The sequence below is a fragment of the Panicum virgatum genome, chromosome 9N (genome assembly GCF_016808335.1).
Source record: "Panicum virgatum strain AP13 chromosome 9N, P.virgatum_v5, whole genome shotgun sequence".
Lineage (NCBI taxonomy): Eukaryota > Viridiplantae > Streptophyta > Magnoliopsida > Poales > Poaceae > Panicum > Panicum virgatum.
Window position 1 is genome coordinate 49,000,622 of NC_053153.1, and position 21,808 is coordinate 49,022,429.

The 21,808-nt window shown below is 41.2% G+C and overlaps 2 protein-coding genes across 4 annotated transcripts; both read right to left on the reverse strand.

Annotated features, from left to right (window-relative positions):
• Positions 1 to 326: 326 nt before the first annotated feature.
• On the reverse strand, positions 327 to 13,480 carry LOC120693528. 3 transcript variants are annotated; one of them, XM_039976980.1, is made up of 24 exons: positions 13,165 to 13,480; positions 12,712 to 13,044; positions 12,566 to 12,616; positions 12,371 to 12,471; positions 12,117 to 12,207; positions 10,743 to 10,877; positions 10,387 to 10,653; positions 10,216 to 10,294; positions 9,490 to 9,584; positions 9,339 to 9,425; positions 9,127 to 9,201; positions 8,988 to 9,035; positions 8,526 to 8,621; positions 8,219 to 8,448; positions 3,523 to 6,983; positions 3,323 to 3,396; positions 3,154 to 3,237; positions 2,716 to 2,787; positions 2,514 to 2,619; positions 2,369 to 2,432; positions 2,024 to 2,152; positions 1,826 to 1,943; positions 1,260 to 1,336; positions 327 to 1,142 (listed from the first exon to the last, which is right to left on the reverse strand). In XM_039976980.1, the coding sequence occupies exons 1-24, from the start codon at positions 13,363 to 13,365 to the stop codon at positions 725 to 727; spliced, it is 6,492 nt and encodes a 2,163-aa protein (XP_039832914.1). In that variant the 5' UTR covers positions 13,366 to 13,480; the 3' UTR covers positions 327 to 724. The 3 variants fall into 3 exon arrangements, with proteins under 3 accessions (XP_039832914.1, XP_039832915.1, XP_039832916.1); XM_039976981.1 differs by having other exon boundaries at positions 327 to 1,133; positions 13,165 to 13,406; XM_039976982.1 differs by lacking the exons at positions 327 to 1,142; positions 1,260 to 1,336; positions 1,826 to 1,943 and having other exon boundaries at positions 2,057 to 2,152; positions 2,514 to 2,609; positions 13,165 to 13,406.
• Positions 13,481 to 14,169: 689 nt separating this feature from the next.
• On the reverse strand, positions 14,170 to 21,615 carry LOC120693530 (protein ENHANCED DISEASE RESISTANCE 2-like). The gene is made up of 21 exons (XM_039976983.1): positions 21,123 to 21,615; positions 20,964 to 21,017; positions 20,677 to 20,742; positions 20,400 to 20,506; positions 19,795 to 19,868; positions 19,584 to 19,700; positions 19,461 to 19,501; positions 19,271 to 19,371; positions 19,076 to 19,171; positions 18,665 to 18,729; positions 18,468 to 18,539; positions 18,195 to 18,350; positions 17,068 to 17,288; positions 16,953 to 16,992; positions 16,721 to 16,875; positions 16,508 to 16,609; positions 15,851 to 15,895; positions 15,414 to 15,554; positions 15,150 to 15,245; positions 14,933 to 15,034; positions 14,170 to 14,804 (listed from the first exon to the last, which is right to left on the reverse strand). The coding sequence occupies exons 1-21, from the start codon at positions 21,360 to 21,362 to the stop codon at positions 14,706 to 14,708; spliced, it is 2,190 nt and encodes a 729-aa protein (XP_039832917.1). The 5' UTR covers positions 21,363 to 21,615; the 3' UTR covers positions 14,170 to 14,705.
• Positions 21,616 to 21,808: the final 193 nt, after the last annotated feature.

A 21,808-nucleotide genomic window follows, 5' to 3' on the forward strand; every position in this document is an offset into this window, starting at 1 on the left:
ATTCTTAGTCACAGAAAATCGATGATATAGTGAGATTCCTATACGAAGTGGATAGCTTGCATGGTGAAAAAATAAAGTGAATGACACTTTGTTCGGCTGGCTGTGACTGATAGCTAGTGCTGATATTTTGTAAGAGAAAAATACTGCTGGCTAACTACTAGCTGATGCTAATTTAGTATAAGAGGAAAACACTGCTGGCTACCTATAGGAATGGCACTTGCTGTGTACTTCGTCAGCCACTGTATGTGACCGTCCGTGGTTACAAAGTAAAAGCTTGTATATGGTTGCAGCAAGCTCCGCGGGTGTGCGGTCTGGTGGTCTACGTGTTGTTGGGGATCAGGAGGGTATTCAATAAATCGTATGGCGCGTACCATGTCTGAAAATTCTTACAGAAACTTCTTTACGGTCGAACGTGCTTAAGTTTGACCATCAATGTGAGAGAATGGTCTGACAACGTGATGTACTCCCTGTACATTGACGGTCAATGTGACTGTGTGTGAGAGAGAGGGAGTGCTATCGCAGCAAGATGGCCAAGTGGGTAAACTAACCACAAGCAGAGCACAGTGCACACAGCTTCAACCGTTGAATGCTGCAGGATTCACCTACTCTTCACCAACGAGGGTGACCCAGCGTCTGATCTTAGTGCAATGGGGGTGTGCCTCGATCATAAAAACACGATGGGAGTAGTGTGCCTAGTTTGATGGGACGACAAAGGTTTACTTGGTCAGGAATGCTGCTTCCTCTCCCACTTCCCTTCTCTCCTGCCCGTGCCGGCCCCGGAGCCATCGCGCTCCCTCCGCTCCAGGACTTGCCTGGACGACGGCTTGCCGCCGCCTCGCGGCCCTTGCGGCCTCGGGCCATCGAACTCGGGGTCGCCGATGCTGCTGCCGTCGCCGGAGTCCCTGCTTCCCTCGGTCCAGGCGGTGTCCTCGTCAGCAGCAGCGCGGTCGCGAGGCTGCAGTATCGTCGGAAGGTTCCCGCCGGAGTACGATCGTGACCCGGCGAGCACGACCGCGGGGCCTCCGGCTGCTGCGGGCGCCTGAGCGGAGCCTCCCTCGAGGCCTCGGCTGCTTGACCTCAGGCTCCCCGCCTCCTGCTGTGCTCTGACGCCGTCCCTTTCGCGGTACCGCTCCCTGGACCGGCTGCAGGATGAGCAACACACAGAGGTAATCGCAGTGTTCAAAAAAAAAAACTTGGCTACCACACGAATGGTAAAGGAATGCAACGGGTAGATAGAGGCAATCAGAGCCACACTGCACCTGTTCGGATTGGCCGAGAAGTCTCGCCTTGATGACCGCCCCAACTCGACTTGCTCCAGTTCACGTTGAAGCTCTCTCTGAAAAACAATCGGACGATCAATACACGAAGAAAACAAAGATAAAGCCCATGCAAACTAGCAAAGTGACCATCAAACGGGCGTGGCATACTTTGAGTTATTCAGTATCAAATGTTAGCCTAAAGGTTAAACGGTAAATGGTCGGTCACCCATCGTTTAGCAAAAAGTCGGTATACACGGCCATTTAAACAGTCGAAACAGTTTTGCACTGCTTTACACGGCTACCCATTGAGTAACATTTACACGCCGTGTAAACAGTCTAAATGACCATGTAGGCGAACAGTGTTCAGTATACACTAATCAAGCAGGATGAGGGCAAGAATTATGATACACAGATTGTGAAAGGAAAACAGTGATTTCGATGGTGCTCTCGCAGCAGATGCATCTGTAAAGCAAGTCTAGCCTGCGCTATGTTTCTTGCAATGATTGCAAACATATGTTCCAATGCCAACTGATTATGTCCATTCGAAAGAACAAATTGCTTCGTACCTGAGTTTGTTTTTCCTTTTCCAAATCAAGATTGAATTGCATTTCCCTAGACTTGGCACGCTCAATATCTAGCTGTCGCTGTCTTTCTACTTCACGTTCCATCTCGAGACTTCTCTCCCTACAAATATACAACAAAGAAATCGGGACAAACATCTCTATAGTATCAACATGCCAAAGAAAAAAGCAACAGGTCCAAACCTATCGAGCTCTTGCATAAGCTCCATTTCCCTAGAGCTTGTCTCTTCTAAGTACTTTTGACGAGCATGTCTTATAAGCAGCTTCTTTTGCCTGCGTGCTGTAATTTCCTCTTTGAGCCTGGACCTTTCCCTATCGAATTAAAACATAACCAAATGAATATTAAACAGTTCGATATGCTGCTAGACTTCAAAGTAAACTGCTGAGGAATTGGATTGGCATAGGAGTTAATATAAAAATATCAGAAACTTTGGTTGCAAACTTGTTACTAGGAGTAGTTCTTAAAAACAAGACTGAAGAATAGTAAATTTGAAGGATCATCGTAGTAAAAACAAGACAGAAACTTACAGATATCGTATATTTTCCTGTACTTGCTGGAGCCGTTTATTGACATCATCATCATCCTTGGGGTCTGCAAATGAAACTATATAAGACATGCATGTAAAAGCAAAAGATAGAATTGACAATGCTAGCCCTTAGTAATTGAGCTTACATGATGGCATATCAGGGACCACAGTATCATGGGGATGCCCAACAAAGCTATGAACTGTTTTCTCTTTTTCAATAAGCTCCAACTCAATCTCAGCTTCTTCAAGTTCCTTGGTGTTTTATTTAATCAAGTGTCAGAACTCTGAATAAGATGTTCAAAACAAGTGCCCAAAAGATGAAAAGAAAATGGCTGTTGTATTTCTCACCTCATATTCTTGAGCAGATCTGGCTGAGAAGAACTCGAAGTATGCTTCAACAGAACTCAAAGAGGACATCACCTATCATTTGTTTGGCAAGTTTAGATAGACCAGTACTAATTAGATCATTAAATTACCACCCTATGATTTCAGCAACTTCTACTATAGGGATAATATCAATTTAAACCAAGATACAAGCATGCCAGTGCTTTTGCTTGAAAGCATTTTCTTTGAAGAAAGATAAACAAAAACTTCCAAACAACAGTGCAGTTATTACAAAGATTGAAACCATCAACATATAAAATGAATGTGATATGCAAGCACATTCAACAATGAGAACATAATTCAAGTAATGAACCGAAACCGAGAATACAAAAATAAATTAGAAACAGAAGCAGCAATAGATGGAAAAAATACTAAAAATAAGAATATTCAGAACATTATGACCTGGAGAATTGATTCACGGATGCTCTTAAAATCAGGGCTGACTGCCTGACTGGTGGTACATACAGAGAGAACTTGTTTGACAACCTAACGGAAGAACTTTGGAGTCAGTACTTGGTAAACATGTATCTTCGAAAACAGAGGGGTGAGTGGGGGGGGGGGGGGGTAATACAGTTTTAGCATCTGATTCCCTTCTTAGTTGGCACAGAGCTCGGCAGAGATCTTTCTCCATATACCCAAAACCTCCTGGTAAGAAACGAGAATAAAAACAAAACGAGGGGAAAAAAGCAGCTTGAAATGACCAGAACTACATATATACATGTGATACAGTGGAATTTACATATGTTGGCTCAGAAATCTGGATAAATTTACCAGTCGATGTTTGCATGTTTTCCAACTTCTGCCAAACACATTCAGGTATCAAAGCGATATCTTCAGGAGTAGAATAAAGACATGCCCTAGAAAGCAACAGCAAAGACATTCGCGTAAAATAGCCCTCTTCAATTACACCAGAATGTCGTCCTAAACCATTCAGGATACTGTTACTGGATGCAAGAAAGGACTGCAGATGCTTCCTATCAACAAAGGGCACATATTCAGTAAGCAATGCCATTGCTTGATTCCTTAATACCATAGAAGAGTCATGGAGAGCCAATGCTGCTACTATGTCCCACGAATGAGTAACCAGAAGGGATGTAACTGATGAGCCATATGTGAGGAGATTGTGGTCACAAGTAGGAGATTCCAAATCAGCTTCAGTGGAATTTGTTGACTTCATAATCCTCCCAAGTTGTTGTACTGCAATAGAGCGCTGCTCTGGTTCAGAATGACTCAACATTGTACAGAAAAGATCAATCAAACACATCTCGCTGTTCTTGAAGCCCTCAATTCCACCAGAAACCAATAATGATAACCACTTATCTGTCTGAAGCCTCCAAGATATCCTAGGTGCATGAGAGCAGAAACCCTTGACTGCATAGCATGTGACACTAAGAACATTACCCCAAGCAAGGACGTTTGGTATACTTATTATATAATCGAGCATAGCTGATGCCACCTGCCAGCACTGTGTTTTCTGATTTGCTAAAATGATTTCTCCAAGTCCTTCAAGAGCACTTTGCCAATGCTTCTGCGCAAACTCAGAGGAAATTTTTGCAGCAACATCTTGCTCACTGCTACTAGATACTGTGTATTCTTGAGCAATGGACTTCAATAATTTTCCAAACAACAAACACTTTGCAATCGACAAAGAGAGCCCAGAGGCCAACTGATGATGCCATTTCCAACTACCCTCAATAGATGGAGTGAGGTGTGAAATAAATTTCTCCAGGGCACCACAAAATTCTATGATACTACTAGGATGTAAAGAATAAGAACCCTTATGACTTCCATCATTCTCGCAATATGCTGTGGATTTCATTAGTATTTGCTCTTCACTATCTTGTGTGTTCTTCTCTAGTTGCATGGTGCCATCAACACCTAAGGAATCAGTAGATTCTATAGATTGGCCTGTCACAGAAAGGATGCTGACACCAAGTAGTTCAATATTTTGAACTAGCACAGTTTCGCAACCATCAAAAAGTGTCTGGAAGCCTTGAAGATAGCTGCATAACAATGATGGGGGATCGGAACTGATACAATCAACCCATACTAAAAAGGACCCAAGCATTTCAATCCTCCTTTCAAATGAGAAATCAGGAAACATTGATCCCAGAATGAAGATAAGCAAGGGTACCTGAATCTTATCTACAGATGCATCCTCTGAATTTTTACCGCGGCGCACAATTTCAAACAATTCTTCGAAACAAAGCAACTCAAAATTGGTGCCTTCTGTTACATGACCCAATACTTTTGTATCGTCAGTTCCCTTCCGTAAGAAGTAGGTTATGAGTGGCTTCATTAGACATAGCACCGACCTGAGGAAGGCCACATCAGTATAAGAAGCTCTACAGAGTGACACAAGAATGTGCACTATCCTGGGCATTTCAGGAATAATGGCCTCCATGTGCTCAGTAATAATACTCTCAAGTAGGTAGAAAACAACTGCTTTCGCATTAGCAGCAATACTTCCTCTCAAATAACTAACGCGGTTTGCAACTATAAGATGTTCCTTAATGCCTTCAAGATAAGGCCACAAGCACAACTCAGAAAACCAAGAAAGAACGTCTGGTACTGCACTGTTGGGTAGACATTTTAACTGTAGTCCAACAGCTTCCAAGATGCTCTCTCCAAATGCATTAAACAATTTGCTCATGCTTGGAAAGAAGAAATGTAGTTCTGGCAGTAAAATTCTAAACTGTTTGGCCATGCTTCCCTGATCTGACAGAGTATTTTCCTTAAGGAACAAATGCTTACAATTAGATCGTTCACCTTTTGCAGGCCTGACCTTCTGAGTTGCAACTCCATCCATCAAACAAAGTTCATCCATGTAAATTGACAGCAAAGATGTAAGCTGTGAGAAATCAGAAGCAAGAAACAGCCTCTCATTTAGATATTCCTTGGTATAACGAGACACTGCCATCCATCCAAGAAATCGAGGGAGCGGGCTAGAGAACCTGGAGAAATCGGATATCTTCTGTATCCATGTTGATGGAGGGACTAAGCTTCTAAAACGTAAACCATCTCTTTTAGTTCTGCCAATCTCTCTAACATTATCACTGCCAGATGAAGCCAGAACCAGCTTCTGGAGAAGGGTCCAACATCTTCTTAGACCATGTACTTTTACCATATCCAATTTCTTATTCCCTACATTAGCACAACTGTAAAGACATGCGAGCTGTTCATTGAGGTTTTCAGCAGACTTCATAATTATATCAATTACATTCTCTGGTGGACAAAATAGATCGGTTGCTGAGTGCAACAAGAACAACAAGCTCTGGAGAAGAATTTCACTACACAAGTGTCCTTTCCTTTGGAATTGCTTCATAATAAAGTGGCAGAGCATAGCCTGGTTCTTTCTGACCAAAGTTACAGCATCAGCAAACCGAAGAGCTTCTGTTGAGATTTCTACACATCGCTTGCCATCTTCGGTAATATTTGGATAAGGTTCCCCTTCAGGTACCTTTTCCTGGTATTCACTGTCAAGTGTTGCAGCTTGCAGAAGTAAATCTATGACAGATCTATCGCGCTTTTTCTCCAAATTAGATATTGTTTTTCGATCTAAATCTTTCAAGTGCAATTTTTTGGACACAAACAAGGCATTCCCTTGCATCAACTCTGAATGGATACGTTCAATCTTGTCCAGACGCTCTAAATTAGACTGGAAATCCAAGAGAAAGAATGGATTAACATAACATTCTGCAGCTAACAGCAAAGCATCAATTCCAGCATTATGCCCTTCACATGTTGGTTCTTGTTGCATGCATAAGTTCAGTGCTAAGCGATGAAATTCTTGAGCTTGTAACTCACAGTCCTGGTAGTTCTCCAGCTGTAGATAATCAGCCTTAGCATCAAAATAATCAGCTGCAATAATATTATCTAGCAGGAAAGGATCAGATGATAGTTTCTCATTACTTCTGCTTTTGGGGCTGTCCTGGTTCAAACTTGTTTGAGTTATTACATCATGGCCTTTTCCTTTCAAGGTACAAAGACCTGTCAACTCAGATTGGTTTAGTTCTTCAGGAGCAAACAAAAAATTGCACTGTTCAAAACTTTCAGCCCGAACAGTTGTTTCAGATAAATCTCGCCCATCAATATTTTCAGCGTTGCACAGCTGTGGTGCAGGATTATCCAAATCAGACAAAGATGTATTATTAATCTCATGCACTGAACTTTTGCAGAGGTCTATGTCAGGAGGAAGTGGGATATGTGGATCCAAGATAGAGAGAATTACACTGCAAACAGAAGTCAGGCATGTATTAACAGCATGCGTGATAGTGCTGGAGAGAAATGTAAACTAATTCGTCACTATTAGTGCAGTATATGTATGCCATACGTCTTGAGACGTCACATGGTTCAGAAATTTGCAACAAAGTCTTGAAATGGAAACTAAATCAGACACTGTTAAGTGCAGTATAAGGATCATGTACGCTTTTGTCCATTTGGCCTGCCTAACTGGATTGGACCATGATGCTCATAACTCTCTAGTCTATGAACCTGATTGCTAATGGGATAAACATACAGGGATACCAAGCCTAGCCAGTCTACATTATAAAGCAACCTAATCTAATGGTGCGGATCAGAATAAACTTTAGAAACTAGGATAGCAAATAGATGACTCAGAAAAAAAACATCAATTGGATGTCATAAGCCATAAAGTGTAAATCACTCATCAAATCTAGATAAGACAGCTTCTTGCAAAACACATGAAAGGTTCCCAGTCCTAAGTAACAATAACTTTACTCCTTCAGTCGAGAATCTTTTCGTTCTTTTTTCGAGGATACCAAGATGAAAGGTACAATCACTTTTTACCAAGGTAACAGAAGATTATATGAATATTAACATTATGAAATTATTTTTGTGACAAATCTACTCCTGCAGTTTTCACCTGACCAATCTAAATGTGAAAAGATACAGGTTTATAACAAATTGGTACCTCAACTTCCAGTTATGGCTCATATTGGCCCCTCAAAAGAGGGGTGTGTGGATGGGTTGTAAATTGTAATTGAAACATTTTTTTAAATCTTAGTGTCAATATACACAGTTTTCCTATGTTTTCAAGAACGAAATTGGTCCCTCAACATTTGACAGGGAAGACTGATCCCTGAACATTTGGGCATGATTCAGCTGGGGGTTACAACCTGAGTTGGTGATATATGTAAGCATTAAGTTGACTGTTTCATTGCTGAGACATTGCTTATGTTTCCTGTCAACTGATCCAGTGACCTAAATTGAATCATGCCTGCAAGTTCAGAGGGTAATCTGTCTCTTCTGAAAGTAAAAGGGACCACCATAAACTTTATGTGTAAGTGGTGGACAAATTTACACATCAATCAATGGCAACATTAATTCGTGAGCAGAGTAGCTGTTCGATAATGATAGAGTATGTTGTCTTACATCAACCATGACAATTGGGTTATTGCAGCATCAGGCTTATGTCAAATCTGTAAATACATTTTGCTTTACCAACCTTGGGGCAACTGCTCTTCGTCGCCATTCAAGTTCCAACGAAGGTAGAACAGCAGCCCTCTTTACTGCTGTACGGATAATATTTAAGGCAATATCGGATGCACTTGACTGCTTCTCCAAATATATAGCAGAGATACCACAAAATATTACTGTATCTTTCATGGCACTTGTAGAAGGATCGATAAAAGGATCTAGCATCTCCAGAATGAAAAGTAACTTATGCATGACTTCCTGAAAGTAGGAAAGTTAGGGAAGCAGTGCAGAGGTCACTACAAAGAACCACTTTCAAGAAGGGAAACATAATTTACTTTATATTCTGTGAGCACATCATCCATATGCCCGGAAATTGCCAATACAACATACTTCAGCGCTGCACGAGAACGAGCAAGATATTGGCCAGCTTCCTAATCAACATGACAAAGAACAAAGTTATTGATTCACAATATAAATATGGAGTGTCAATCATCTTAAAAGGTCCTGAGTAGTTTAATAAAATGAATCATTGACATCGCAGTTATGGTGAAGTACTATCACAACTACATCAGTTTTGCTCAGTTGTGAATAAAGTGTTTCATCTCAAATACAGGTCCATCCTTCAAGTGCACTAACATCAGAAAGATATAAAAATTAAAGCATAACTTCATTAGGTATAGTAGCAAAGTCCAAGACATCGGAGTATGGTAGTTGGTAGGATACAAATGCCCGAGATTACATGGATCAAAGCTAACTTCAAATTTCCCAGCATTTATAAGTTTCCAGTGTGCACGTACCTGGATGATACCCAGGAGGCCCTCCAGAAGTTCAATTGCAAGATCTACCTGTTTCGAGAGTATATGAAGAGTTAAATACTAAAGCCACAAAAAGGAATGAATAACAGAAAATCTTAAGAAACAAAGTCACAAAATAGACCTTTGCTGTTATCATGGGTATCCATGGTACCAATGGCCCCCGACACAAGTCGAGCAAAACACAAGCTGTTTTTGCCTATTAATAGAAAAAGGAAGTTGAATAACTTTCTGAGGAAAAGAATTTTTTCAGCAGCGTGTATAGCAAACATGTGGCAAAAGATAAATAATTTCCTCAAGATTGAAGAGAAAAGAGTAGCAGGGAGATATACAAACATGTGATGAAAGGTAGGATGAAAGATAACCGGCGCAAGCTCTGAGAAGAGGATGAAAAACTGATGACGAGACTGACATTGTCACAATCTGCAGCCACAGTTATCTTGAGGAATGGTAAAACAAATTATATCAATCAAAGCCATTGAGGTACCTGGGACAGAGCTTTCTGAACGTTTGTATGATTCCATTGGGTAAAAGAATCATCAATCTGTTCAGTAGGACCAGGACAGAGTGGAGGACGAAGTGCTTCAAACACAAGAGCAACAACATATTATCATTTACAGGAGTCAGCAAATGCATGCATGTACTGCTCGTACAATTGTAGGTAGGCCTTGTTTCAAAAAAGAGGTTCACTTCATTATTATAATTATCGTTATGGCTCTGGCTCAGCAACTAAGAGGTCATGTGACAAAATTTCAGAAAATGCCTAGCTAAGCCAACTGAAACATTTTTAGTCAGTCAAACTCACAGAGCAAGGCCGGGGCCTAAAGACACAAGAGCCATGATAATTGGCATAGGCACATAGGCCTTCCGTCACTTAGCACAAGATAATCCCACCAGCTAAAATAGGTCAAATTATGTAATCTATGCAGTCAAATATTTAACTCTGAACTTACCTTAGCTGTTTAAGTTGGTCCAATAAAGTTAGTATATTTAGAAGTTGTCACAGAAAATAATTTTATACTGTAGCCCAAAAGAATAGATGATCAAAAGTGTGCTAGGACATAATGTCTGTCCATGCCCTAAATGTAAGTGTGATTAGAGCAAGTGACATGTGATTGCGCATCCATGAAGGTGTGGATTACCCATAGCAAACATTCCAGCTCATTAAAATTTCCTTATGCTTCAATGAAGAGTAGTAAGGCCCAGTCATTACCTGGGAGTAGAGCTTGCACAAGTGGTAAGACAGACCAAATGTCTGAAGTAACTTCAGCAAGCTTGCGACATAACTGAGGCTATAATTACAAATCAAGAAAAACATTAGTATTTTCTAATATAATGGGATATATGGTGAAAGATATGACGATGGAACAATAAGATAGTTAACCTGTGAAGCAGCCGCATATAATACATGAAGAATGCCTTCTTCGACAGCAGCGATATCCAAAATATTCAGGACTGAACCATCAAACTGATTTTCTGACAGGCTAAATTCTTCTCCAAACATACTAGAGTAGTCTGTAGAAAGTACTAGACTAGAAGCATCACTTTTAGAAATTTCATCACAGACATGGCTCGACAACACGACACCATTAGACATTGATTTGTCTGAAAATGGCTCAGGCTCTAAGAGTTTTTGCAATACTTTTGACGCCTAAGTTAAAAGAAACAATTAAAGGGGAAATTTTCCATGTGAAAAGAGTATATAACAAAAATGAAAAAATATAGTGTTAACGATCATACTCGGAGGCAAACAACTCCAAGGGTTTTGTCTTTATGTGCTTTCCTTAAGAGGAGCATAGCCGTTTCAGATCGAAATGCCAGTAAATATGAAGCAGGCTGAACAGATGATGGACTCCGTGATCTCCTAGGTTGTGCCTGGAAGGTATACAGAGTTTGGAATAGTAGATCAGGTGGGAAATTCAAAGGAGTGCCTTATGTTCCACAAGAGAATAACAGAACCCTAAATATCTGTGTCTTATTTATTAATTGCCATCACTGTCAACTTCTGTAATTGGCTTAGGTAGCCGTTTACTTTTGTGAAGCAAAGGGGTGCTTTAGTAGGATAAAATAGAAGGACCGACAATTGTATGATGGTGATGTTTTATGTTTTTGTAAAATAAAGATGATTTGAAGTAGTTCTACTCATAGAACAGAAAAACAAAAAAAAGTGTCATTTCTTCGCTGTTCATGCTATTCAAATATCACGCTGATTTTTTAAAGTATTAGATTTTCTATGATGTCAATCTTACATATAGAAGATTGGTACAAGAAAATTGATGCTTGTCATGGAACGATGGATGCAACGGTACCACAAAAACCCGCATGTCAGCTGATAGGTTGACAGTAATCCCGTATAGGACAATAAACAATTACAGCCAGTCATTAGAGTGCCTCTTAGATTTCACACTTGGGAACCACCAGGATACAAGTTACAGGCTTAAACCATTCAGTTACTAGTTGTGTGACGATTCCTTTTTCTAAAAAAAAAAGAGGTCCCAGTTGTGAAAACTAATGCTGCTCTGAAAATGCGACCTTGAACAGGATAGTCAGACAAAAGATATAACATCCATTGGCCATGAATGTTTGCAAGAAATTAACGAAGTAATAAGAAGAATGTCCAACTGATTTTTTTACCATGTAATGATAACAGACTACATGAAGATCCTCGGTAAAATCAAGCTAACTTATGCACAGTGACAGATCTTCAACAGCCATTCCGTGGTAGCAAAATTCAACTATGTGATATGATTTGAGCTCTTCAAGTTGCCTACTATAATATATTTGCATCCCACATTAGAAATTTTAGCAGTCACCCATTAATCAAGGCAATGCAGTATTTTTAAAACTAACAAAGGAGCTCGGCTTGTATGTTGTCAGTCAGCACTACTTGTTACCTAAAGACTGTTCAGCACAAAAGAAAATAAAAGGACTGAATATAAAAGATTATTTACCAGGAAATTATGTATGACTAAGGTTGCATGTGCAGATCCATGTAATCAAGCTTACAGCATACATGGCTGCCATGCACTAACCTTCACCTTCCACAATACTGTAGCACATTGCAAAAACAAAGGAAACACACACATGAGGGGAAAAAAAGAAGAAGTCACATGCCTCAAAGTTTGAAGAAATGGTTGGGGTAGCTGCTGGACTAGTTCTCAGGGCATCTGAATCAGCAGAACTTAACCAAGATTTGGTAGGATCCCTGTAAGTTTATGACATATTTCAGATACCACTGCCCACATACAGGAAGGAAAGTGCAAACACATATGCACAATAACGCAAGTGCAATATATGATGGCAGGCAACACATCATGTACCACAAACCAAACTGATACATGATTGCAAGTTGACGTAGAGAGCCGCACCTTTCGTTTACAAGGTGGAGGATCGGATAAAATGGACCAGCAAGCAGAGCCAAGAAACGCACACTGCTCTCTGGGGAGTCTGTGATGTTATTAAGGTCAGCCTGCACTAAATGTACAGGAGCCTGTTAAAATGGCAATGCACACCATTCATCGAGAAGTGGCAATTCAGCTAGGAGCGTGGAAGAGTGACGTCACCTCAATCTGGGGCAGAAATGGAGTCAGCCTGCTCGCAATGTCTTTGAGCAACTAGAGTGAATGGGGGCAGGAATGCATCAGGAACTCATGACATGGGGAACCCAAAGCCAAAGGGGTAAAAGGAAACAGAATAGTAAGAAAACAACCTGGAGGTGCATGTTGTGAGACGAGGGTTGTTTGGCGGATGTGATTTGTGGGAGCAAGTAGCTGAGCACAGGCTGGAGCTCAGGTTCGAGACCAGGCACGGGGATGCCATAGAGCTGGATGAAGAAGATGGCGATGGGATTGCCGCGCAGGCAGGAGATGCGGAGGTAGCGGCACGGGGTGTGGTTGGCGGGGTAGACCACGTCGCGCTTGGGGGCCTCGCAGCGCGGGCGCACCTTGATGAAGGCATCGGGCTTGTAGCGCAGTCCGGCGGTGAGCTCCCATTCGAGGACCGACTTGTTGTAGATGCGGACGTGGGAGAGGAGGCACGGCTCCTGCAAGCAGCTCGCCCTTGTAAATTGTAATCCTTGGTAGGTGAGCGAGAAACTACTCAATTCGATTCCCAATCCATCGGATTGGGAGGGGAGGAAGAAGAAGATGCAGCGAGCGGCGACCTGGAGCTCAAGGAGGATCCATTCCTTGGTGTTGGTGGCGGTGGACCAGTGGGAACGCAGGTCGGCCTCCAGCAGGTTCCCGGCCTTCTGCGACGGCGACTCACGAGAGGACGCCTTCACCCGGAAACCCAGCGCCACGACGCCATCACCCCACTCCGCCGCCGTCTCCCTCTCCGGCGGCGCCAACGCCGCCGCCTCCATCAGCTCCGATTAGTCTCCCTCCCCGCACCCCACTCCCTCGCCTCTTCTCCAGTGAAGGCTGAGGGACTCGAGCAAGACGATTCTCCGGCAACAGTTGGGCTGGGCTTCGAGGTACGATATTGGACTGAGGCCCATTCCTCATTTTGGGCTACTTTACTACAAGTACGCATTCGATTAAAAGGCTAAACCAGTTTGCAATTTCAAATAAAAATAACAGTTTGCAATTTCAAATAAAAATAACAGTTTGCAATAGTAACGGGCACCCTTCTAATCTACTATAGGCGTGATTTAACCTTGTTAATCTGGAGCCAATAAATAGGCACCTTGGTAACCTTGAACCAATAAACAGGCTAACCATTTCAAAATTATAGGATGTAATTGGTACCACTGAATTCATATTTGAGAGTACTTTTATGTGATACCAATTTTAAGAGAAATAAAAGTGAAAATATGTTTTTACATACCTCATCCGATCCAACCGCACTTTACCAAAAGAAAAGCAAAGGAGCGAGTATTATGCCAACTCTATAGTTATTAGCAACGTGGTATGAGAAATAATGATCAAACTATGTTCTTAGATGAAAGAAGAGGAAGTACTATGCCAAATTTTATGACCAATTGCAACATAATACTCTCTACTATCTAAATTATAACGTAAACTCTCCATTTCAAATTACAGATCATTTTAACTTTTCTAGATCCATAATTTTTGTTGTGCATATAGATACACTGTCTAAATACCATGTATCTAGAAAATTAAAACAATTTATAATTTGGAACGGATGGAGTAGAAGATGAGAAAAATATAGTCAAAACACGTTTTCCTGAAAACCACAACAGGTGGTGTGAGTACATTACTGCATTAGCACGTATACGTACCACATGCTGTTATGAGTACGTTACAGCATTACACACAAGAATGGATAATACTGCAGTGTCTCGAGTTCTGATTCCGATATGTATATCCATTGTCATCTCGATTCTTTTCCTACTACTGGTCCCAATCAATTCTGAATGGCCCCCGTTTATTCAAACCTGACTTAGGCCCCTTCCTGCTTCTATTCCTAACTCTAACTCCCTTCTCTTTTATATCTCCAACACAACCCATTATAATACCTACATGACACACGTCAGGTTTGCAATGCCTAAATGTGCAATACAACACAATACATAGTACATGCATAGAAACATCCTCAGTTTATTCACTCACTCGGAGGAGGAGGTTGCATGAGGCCTGGCCGCTGGAGCCTTTATCTATGTTTCCAAGTACACTGTATACGCTGTCAGAGATTCAAGCAAAGCCGCATCGTAGCGGCAGCCCAGTGCAGTACGAGCTTTACTCAATCCTCAAGCACCGGAACTATTGCCGATGACAATTCAATATGCGACATGCGAACTGCCCCAATCAGCCGTTCTGGGAGCTCCTCGTATGTATTACCCTGCAGACAATATTCAGTTCAGCACTGTGGCCAATGTTTTCTTTTAACTACACTCTGGCCAATGTTGAATGATTATTTCAGACAAACAAATGATTCAGCGTAAACAAATTATCGTCAAAGATGCCTACCTGGACAAGGAATGCCATGTCGACAACTAGCGTTGTTATCACACCACACACAAGACCCAAGACTCCATTCGCAACTGTAGATGAGCCAATGTCCACATCTATCTGCACATATCCATAGTGCAACATAAAAGATGTGTTAAGTCAGTCCAAGTCCAGATCCTATTTCATAGCTGAAAGGGAGATAAACATAAGCTTCGGAGATTTCTCCCCATCTTACTTCTAAGTAATTTGCTCCGCGGACATAGGTAATGTCAACTGCCTTGCCTAATAGACAAGGTGTGCTGCCAACACTTTGGCGGACAATCCATGAGCCCTGAGATTCAAGGTGCACTACGTCAGACAGAAAGATTTAAGTTCACCAAAAACTTAAAACAAAATTAAACTTAGCCTTTCTTTTGCCCTTCCTACTTCACTGATCACTTTTCACATGGACCTCACAGGATCTCTAAGGAATGATGGATAGTCATAGAGAATACATTACCTTAGGTACTGATGGTATCAGCTTGAACCTACTATTCCGAAATTCATCATCGCCATCAACAAAACGTTGCAATAAGGAATTCGGTACCAATTTCTTTGTAACAAAGTAGAAAACCATACTGTAGTTTGTTGTCCCAGGAACCTGCAAAAGCAAATAGTTGCATCATCAACAAAATTTACGGAAAAATGCAATGTCAGCATTTGATATCACCCATCATTGCTGGTCCACAAGTCACAACAATGAACAATGATAGTATTACAAGGTCCATCTATCATGAGCAACATCTGGAAATGAGTAGCATAATTAGCGGATTATCCTTTCAAACTAGTAGACTGTACGCACAATCCAAAAAAAGCATATGCATATAAAGGAAGATATGGAGCAAAAAAAAATGGCTTTGATCCATTTGATTCAGTAATGTCCATGGTAATACTTACTTGTAGATTTATAGCCAATGTGAATAGCCCCTTCTCAGCCGCCACCTAGAACCGAAGCAAAAGGTTAACAAAAGGGATAAAATAAAACTTAGTAGAAACTGAACTTCACCTCACCAATACATCCATGGTTAAATACAAAACTCAAAAGAAGAAAAAAAAACTATCAGTAACTGACTCTAAATTGTATACACAGAAAAGCTAAACGTAATACCGCCTCTGCTCCAATGTACTCCCAAAAGTCATCTAAAACATCAACACGGCCTCCAATATGACACTCTCTCTGACTTGTAATTTTTTAAAGCATGATATTTTAAATAGAGAAAGTTATATATTATAAAACTATTTTCCACGATGAATCTAGTAAAACAAAGTGTTCTTAATCTATATAAATTTTCATATATAGTCAAGCTAAAGAAGTTTGACTGACTACAATCCTAAAACGACCTACATTTGATTTGGAAGTAGTAAGAAGGAACAAAAACATGGCTCTTGGTGCAACAAATGATGCTGTGTTAACACCACGTCCAAGCATCATTTTATGCGCCTATCAACAAGGACTTCCACAGACAGTAGCAACAATAGTTCAGTTTCAAAAACAGAGGGCTTGTTCTCCATGGTGAGGGTGTTCATGATATCAGAATTCAAACACGAACTCACTTGAACAGCACAGCCTTTTCTTCTAGCAACATGGTCCATTCGCTTTGTATCTTTGAACCAGTCAACAGCAACAAGTTCCATAAGAGGCTTTCCTGCAGGGACCTGTCAATGAAGAATAAAAATCATAAATAATAGGGCCTAGAAAACAGCCAAAATGATGCTACAGCAGTGCTAGCAAGATAATGAGTGCGGCTAGATGAGGAAGATCAAAACCTTGCTTTTATCATATACAAAATTCTTGCTTCGAACTCTGAAGTTATTCCCATCGGAGATTCTCCAGCAGTCACGACTGTTATCACGGTCATCCCGACGTAAATTCCCAGAGAACCCAGATAAATCAATATGATCTGAATCCTCCTCATCCCGCCCTAGATAGAGTTCATAAGGTGAGCTAGAACATGTGAAGTATGCTGTTGTTTGTGCAGATAATGGAATATCAATATACCTGGCTGCTTAACATTTTCAGCATCCTCACGGGTAGATGGCTGCATGGAAAACATAGTCTTGTTTTAAAAATGACATAAAAAGTCCACTGGAAAAACTATAAGCAATTCATCAACCTCTTGTTCAGATTCAGGTATCAGAAATTCGTCATCTTCATCAGACTCCTCCTCAAGAACTGTAGAATGTCTGCTTGGATCCATTGGTAGGCTGGTTTGCGTAGTATTCTCTTGTGCTTTTCTTCCTTTCTTAGAAGAAGCAGATGGAGTCATGTTGACCATAACAGGAATCCTAGGAAGCACTTGACTCTCATCACTTTGTGAAAACCATTCCCTGAGACCTGTAAGGGGAGAAAAAATCACAATGAATAATACAACCACATCATTTTCAGTTTCCCAGAAAATGAGGGGAAAAACATGCTGGGCATCCATAGCAATAAGTGATATGTCTTAGCAAAATGAAAATTTGCTACTTGCTAAGATGGTAAAATACATGCTGAATACATGAAGGCAATGAATCTAGCGATATGCCAATTTTTTGTGGCATTATGCAACTTAATGATAGTGCAAAAATTATGTGATATGCTTAAATGTTCATGCACAAGAAAAGCTCTGCAACAGTCTCCTAAGCTTGTGTCATGCATGTCAGTATATGGTGGCATGCATAAGGATTATTCTTAACTCTTAGGGTAAAAGAGGGATTGTACATGGCAACCCCACTGAGCTGCAGCCTAGAAGTAGGATGCGGAGTGGGAGAGGCTTCAGAAACTGAGGAATTCTACAGGGATAATCTGTTGGCAGGACCTAAGGTAGTAACTGGCAATAGCCTTGTAACGAATAATGATTTGTTGAAAGTGGATCTCCAAACTGTATGAAGAACTAGGCAAGAAAAATAAGAAATCGTTTTCTCCAAAAGCATCTTCAACAGAAAACATATACTACTAGACTAATGGTTAGTAAGATGCCAGAATTTATCACAGTAACAATCATTTTACAGACCCTGGAAAGGAACCCATTAATGCATCTGATGTTACATGCAATTTGTCAGCTCTGAGCCACCCAAAATGACCAAACATAAAGGTTTATGGACACTGGTCAAGCCAGCAGCCTCGCACAACAAGGTCTCATCTCAATTGAGCATACCAAATCCTATCCAAGAACAAGATAAATCAAATGCTTTCCCTGAGTACTATCATACAGAAATAAATTAAGATACCACGCAAAAACTCATTTCAGAAGCTTATTACCAGCAACACTATTCAGCATATGAAGGAGGCAATGCTGCTGAAATGAAGGTACATAACCAACCCCCCAACCCTTCAAATCTATCTGCATAAGATGCTGCACTTGTGTTCGGATTCTTCCGTTACGGGATTTCAGTGGAGAAATGTTGAAGCCACCACCTACAATTAATGCAAAAGAGAAGAAAAGAAGTTAGGAAAAGAAAGGCCTGGTTGCTATACATCAACATAAGTTGCAAATGTTGTGCTGTATTGAATTCGTCAGAGCAATCTCCTTACTCTCAATATGTGCCCTCACAAATCCTGGTTGTGGGCCACAGTTTGGGTGCTCTCTGGATTGAAACAGAACAACTGCAAATAAACATTACTAAATACATCAAATAGAAGTCATAAAATAAAATGACTACACTTTCGTGTCCACATCTGTTGCATGGGAGCATGGCTATGTGTAAACCCAAAAGTACCAGAGTACCAACCATAGCTTCCATCATCATTACGCCGCCAATAGCGCACATAACAAAGATCACGAGGCCAAACAACCCTAGCAAAGTATTCATAAAATCCATGTCAGACTCCATAAAGCTAAATAAATGAATCTGAAATTAACAAAAATGGGATAAACTTTAATGATGAAATACAAGAGCGAAGCTAAATAGGCTCAGTACCAGACAATGTCAGTATTTAATCCATGTTCCCAGGAACTATATTTCAATGAATTAGCGCCAAACATTTAAAAGGCCAACAAAAGTATATTTACAAATGTAACATAATGACATGTCCATTTGTGAACCAAGAAAAAAAATGTGTCATGATTTTGCAATGAATGCAAAGTTCTCGCGCAGCATAAGCCAGTAGAGGAACATTTTCCAGCAAAAAGCAAAACATACATTGGGAACCAATCCAGTTGTAGCCTATGATATAGTATTGCAGTGTGGCCATCGACCTCCTCCACTAGACTACCATACTGGAAGCTGCAGTCCCACCTTACAGAACCAAAAAAATGTATATGGGTAAGTTTAAGGAAAAATATAATGCACAATGGTGGAGTTGATTTATCAAATGTGGGAACAAAGAGAATTTACTCAAAACGTGTAGTATCCATGCTCATGACAAGCTGAAATATAGCCTCACAGGAGGCTTCAACCACACCAACAGCCTTCATTGCTCTGCTACAGCTTCTTGCCTATGAATAGCACACAAGCATCAAGCAATGTGAGGATGTGGCCATAGATTTAAAGCACCTGTACATACTTACAACTATCAACAACTTACAAGGTAATCAACATCTTGGAGCTCCTCAAAAATGCGGAGACCTGAAGAAATCAACACCAAATCAGAAAAGCAGCCTAGTTACATAGAAGAGAAACGGAGTTAGAGCAAAACAGAAGTTCTTACCATTCTGGCATCTGACAAGGCGCCAGTGTCCTCTAGAGAAAACTTGGTCAGGGCTTCCCTGATTTGATATTCCCAAATCGTTTTCACGGGTCCAATCATACAATGATTCTGGAGGACCTACAAAAGGCAACAAAAGAAAATTATTTGTTAAGCACTCAAAGAAAAAAATAACAAATGGAAGGGAACAGACAAGCCATGTTAAATGACATACCATTCCCAATTGTTGTTCTCCTTAGCAATGATCGCTGATTTTCCTCCTCTTCTTCCTCCTCTTCATTACTGTACCTGCCAGGTGAGAATATGGGCGCATGTCATTTTGGAACAGGTTACATCTCTACCGTATTATATGCAAAAGATGAAAACATAGTTACACTCAAGCACTAGTAGAGTATGAGGTGTGTCAAGTATACACAAACTTGATTTTGATCGCTATCAACAACACATCCTTTCTTCATTTTAGTGCAGCGTTATAAGATCAGAAACTGCTTTAGGACCTAAGTGCTAGATGAGTTGAGACACACACCTAACAAAGAGAAGAATGTCAACTGAACAAAAATAACAGTCCTGCCAGAATGTGGTATTTTCAGAAATACTAGCTGTCAACAGCCCCAATAATACAGATGGGAGATGTACCCAAAGCATTACCAAACTGGTACTATAAAATTATTAGCAGAGAAGAGTATCCAAAAGAATACTTTGGCCACTGATGTTGAAGTGTCACAAAAACAAAATAACATGAAAGTGCAAAAGCAAAAAGTGGTATGAGTTCAAATAGAAGCATAACTGGCAACAGAACCATGGAAGTCAGCTACTTACAGACTTTCGTGGTCAGAGGAAGAAGATTTCCTTCCATTTTCTAAGCTAGCCTTTTGCTGTGATGAGCTAATAGCCCTGTTGCCATCACTTTGCGCTGCTCCTTGTTGCTGCACCGCTCAGGAGAAACAATTTAGGTACAAGTAGGGGTGCAGTCAGCAACTAAGTAAGTTGCAGGGAAATTTGTTGTTTTGTAGATTCATAATCACTTTCCTGTACTGCTATTACCTTGTAATATGAGTAATGAAATTGGCACAGCTTAGGATTTCACATGTCAAACCTGATCAATGACCATCTCAATTTTCTCCTTCCAAATTAGAGCCTCCTGTATGTTGAACGCCGCCATCTGATACATGTCCCAGAAAGGAATTGGGTTAAATGGGTGGTATATTTAAGTGAAGGCATGATGGATGCAAAGCCCGAGAGCTTCCAAAACATTTAGACACAAAACAAATGAAATGGAAAAGGACATTTGGTAGTGATAGGAAGCAGCTTGCGATCTAATGATCTACTGTTGAATGCACTAACACAGAGAAGTTACTCCTAATGAATGAGCTATTAAATTACCGTGATGCGGTTGTGCTTCTCCCTTTTGTTGTAGACGCACAAGACATAAAGCATCTGCAGCAGGAGGGGTAATGCCCAAAATGGATTATCATCATAGTTTTGTAATGAAAAAAGCAAGAACAACACCAAAAATAAGAAGAGAAAGGAAAACAATAATACATGTCCGTGGTGCATCTTGAGGCCCCTGTCCTCGACCCTGCAGTTGCCGTCGATGGGGAGGGACTTGATGGGGAGCTTCCACCCGACCTTGTCGGCCTTGTGCTGCGGCTTGCGCTTGTAGTAGGACAGCATCCGCGGCTCCAGCACGAAGTAGCGGGTGTGGACGAAGGACCGGCCGATCTTGCGCCGACCGTAACGGACCATCCACCCCTCGTACACCACCGACGAGGACGACGACATCCTGCTCCTCCCTCAGATCCCTTCCCTTCTTTCCTCAGTAGCACAGGGGCAGCATCAAGCGGGGATCGATTCGATCCAGCAACCGAAGTAGCAGCGGCAGCAGCAGCTCTGCTGTCCCGGATTCTCCTCTCCGCTTTTTTCTCTGGAACAGTAGACTCCTAGTCGTCTCCTCCCTCGGCCTCGGCGAGATCGAAGGTTGGATGCAGAGGAGGAGAGGTGGCCATGAACGCGACGCAACCAACAATGCAGAGTGGCAGCCAGCCTTGTTGCTGGGCCGGGCTTATTTGGGAGGGTAAGTGAGTAACGTGGCCCATATGTGTTCGGCATCTGCCAACTGGATGGGCTAAGCTCTTTCTCAAAAAGAAAATACCTGGCCTTTTTTAAATTCGGCTTTCAAAGCGATATGATGAAAAGAATCAATCCAACTTAGAGTATCTCTAAGAGCT

Coding starts and splice junctions, on each gene's coding strand:
- LOC120693528 (XM_039976980.1), bottom strand. CDS start 13,365: ATGGAGGCGGCGGCGTTGGCGCCGCCGGAGAGGGAGACGGCGGCGGAG. Junction 6,984..8,218: donor CGAAGAGCAGTTGCCCCAAG/GTTGGTAAAGCA, acceptor TTCTGTTTGCAG/TGTAATTCTCTCTATCTTGG. Junction 1,944..2,023: donor CTTATGCAAGAGCTCGATAG/GTTTGGACCTGT, acceptor GTATATTTGTAG/GGAGAGAAGTCTCGAGATGG.
- LOC120693530 (XM_039976983.1), bottom strand. CDS start 21,362: ATGTCGTCGTCCTCGTCGGTGGTGTACGAGGGGTGGATGGTCCGTTAC. Junction 18,730..19,075: donor CAACTGGATTGGTTCCCAAT/GTATGTTTTGCT, acceptor ATACTTTGCTAG/GGTTGTTTGGCCTCGTGATC. Junction 15,035..15,149: donor GCGGAGCAAATTACTTAGAA/GTAAGATGGGGA, acceptor GGATATGTGCAG/ATAGATGTGGACATTGGCTC.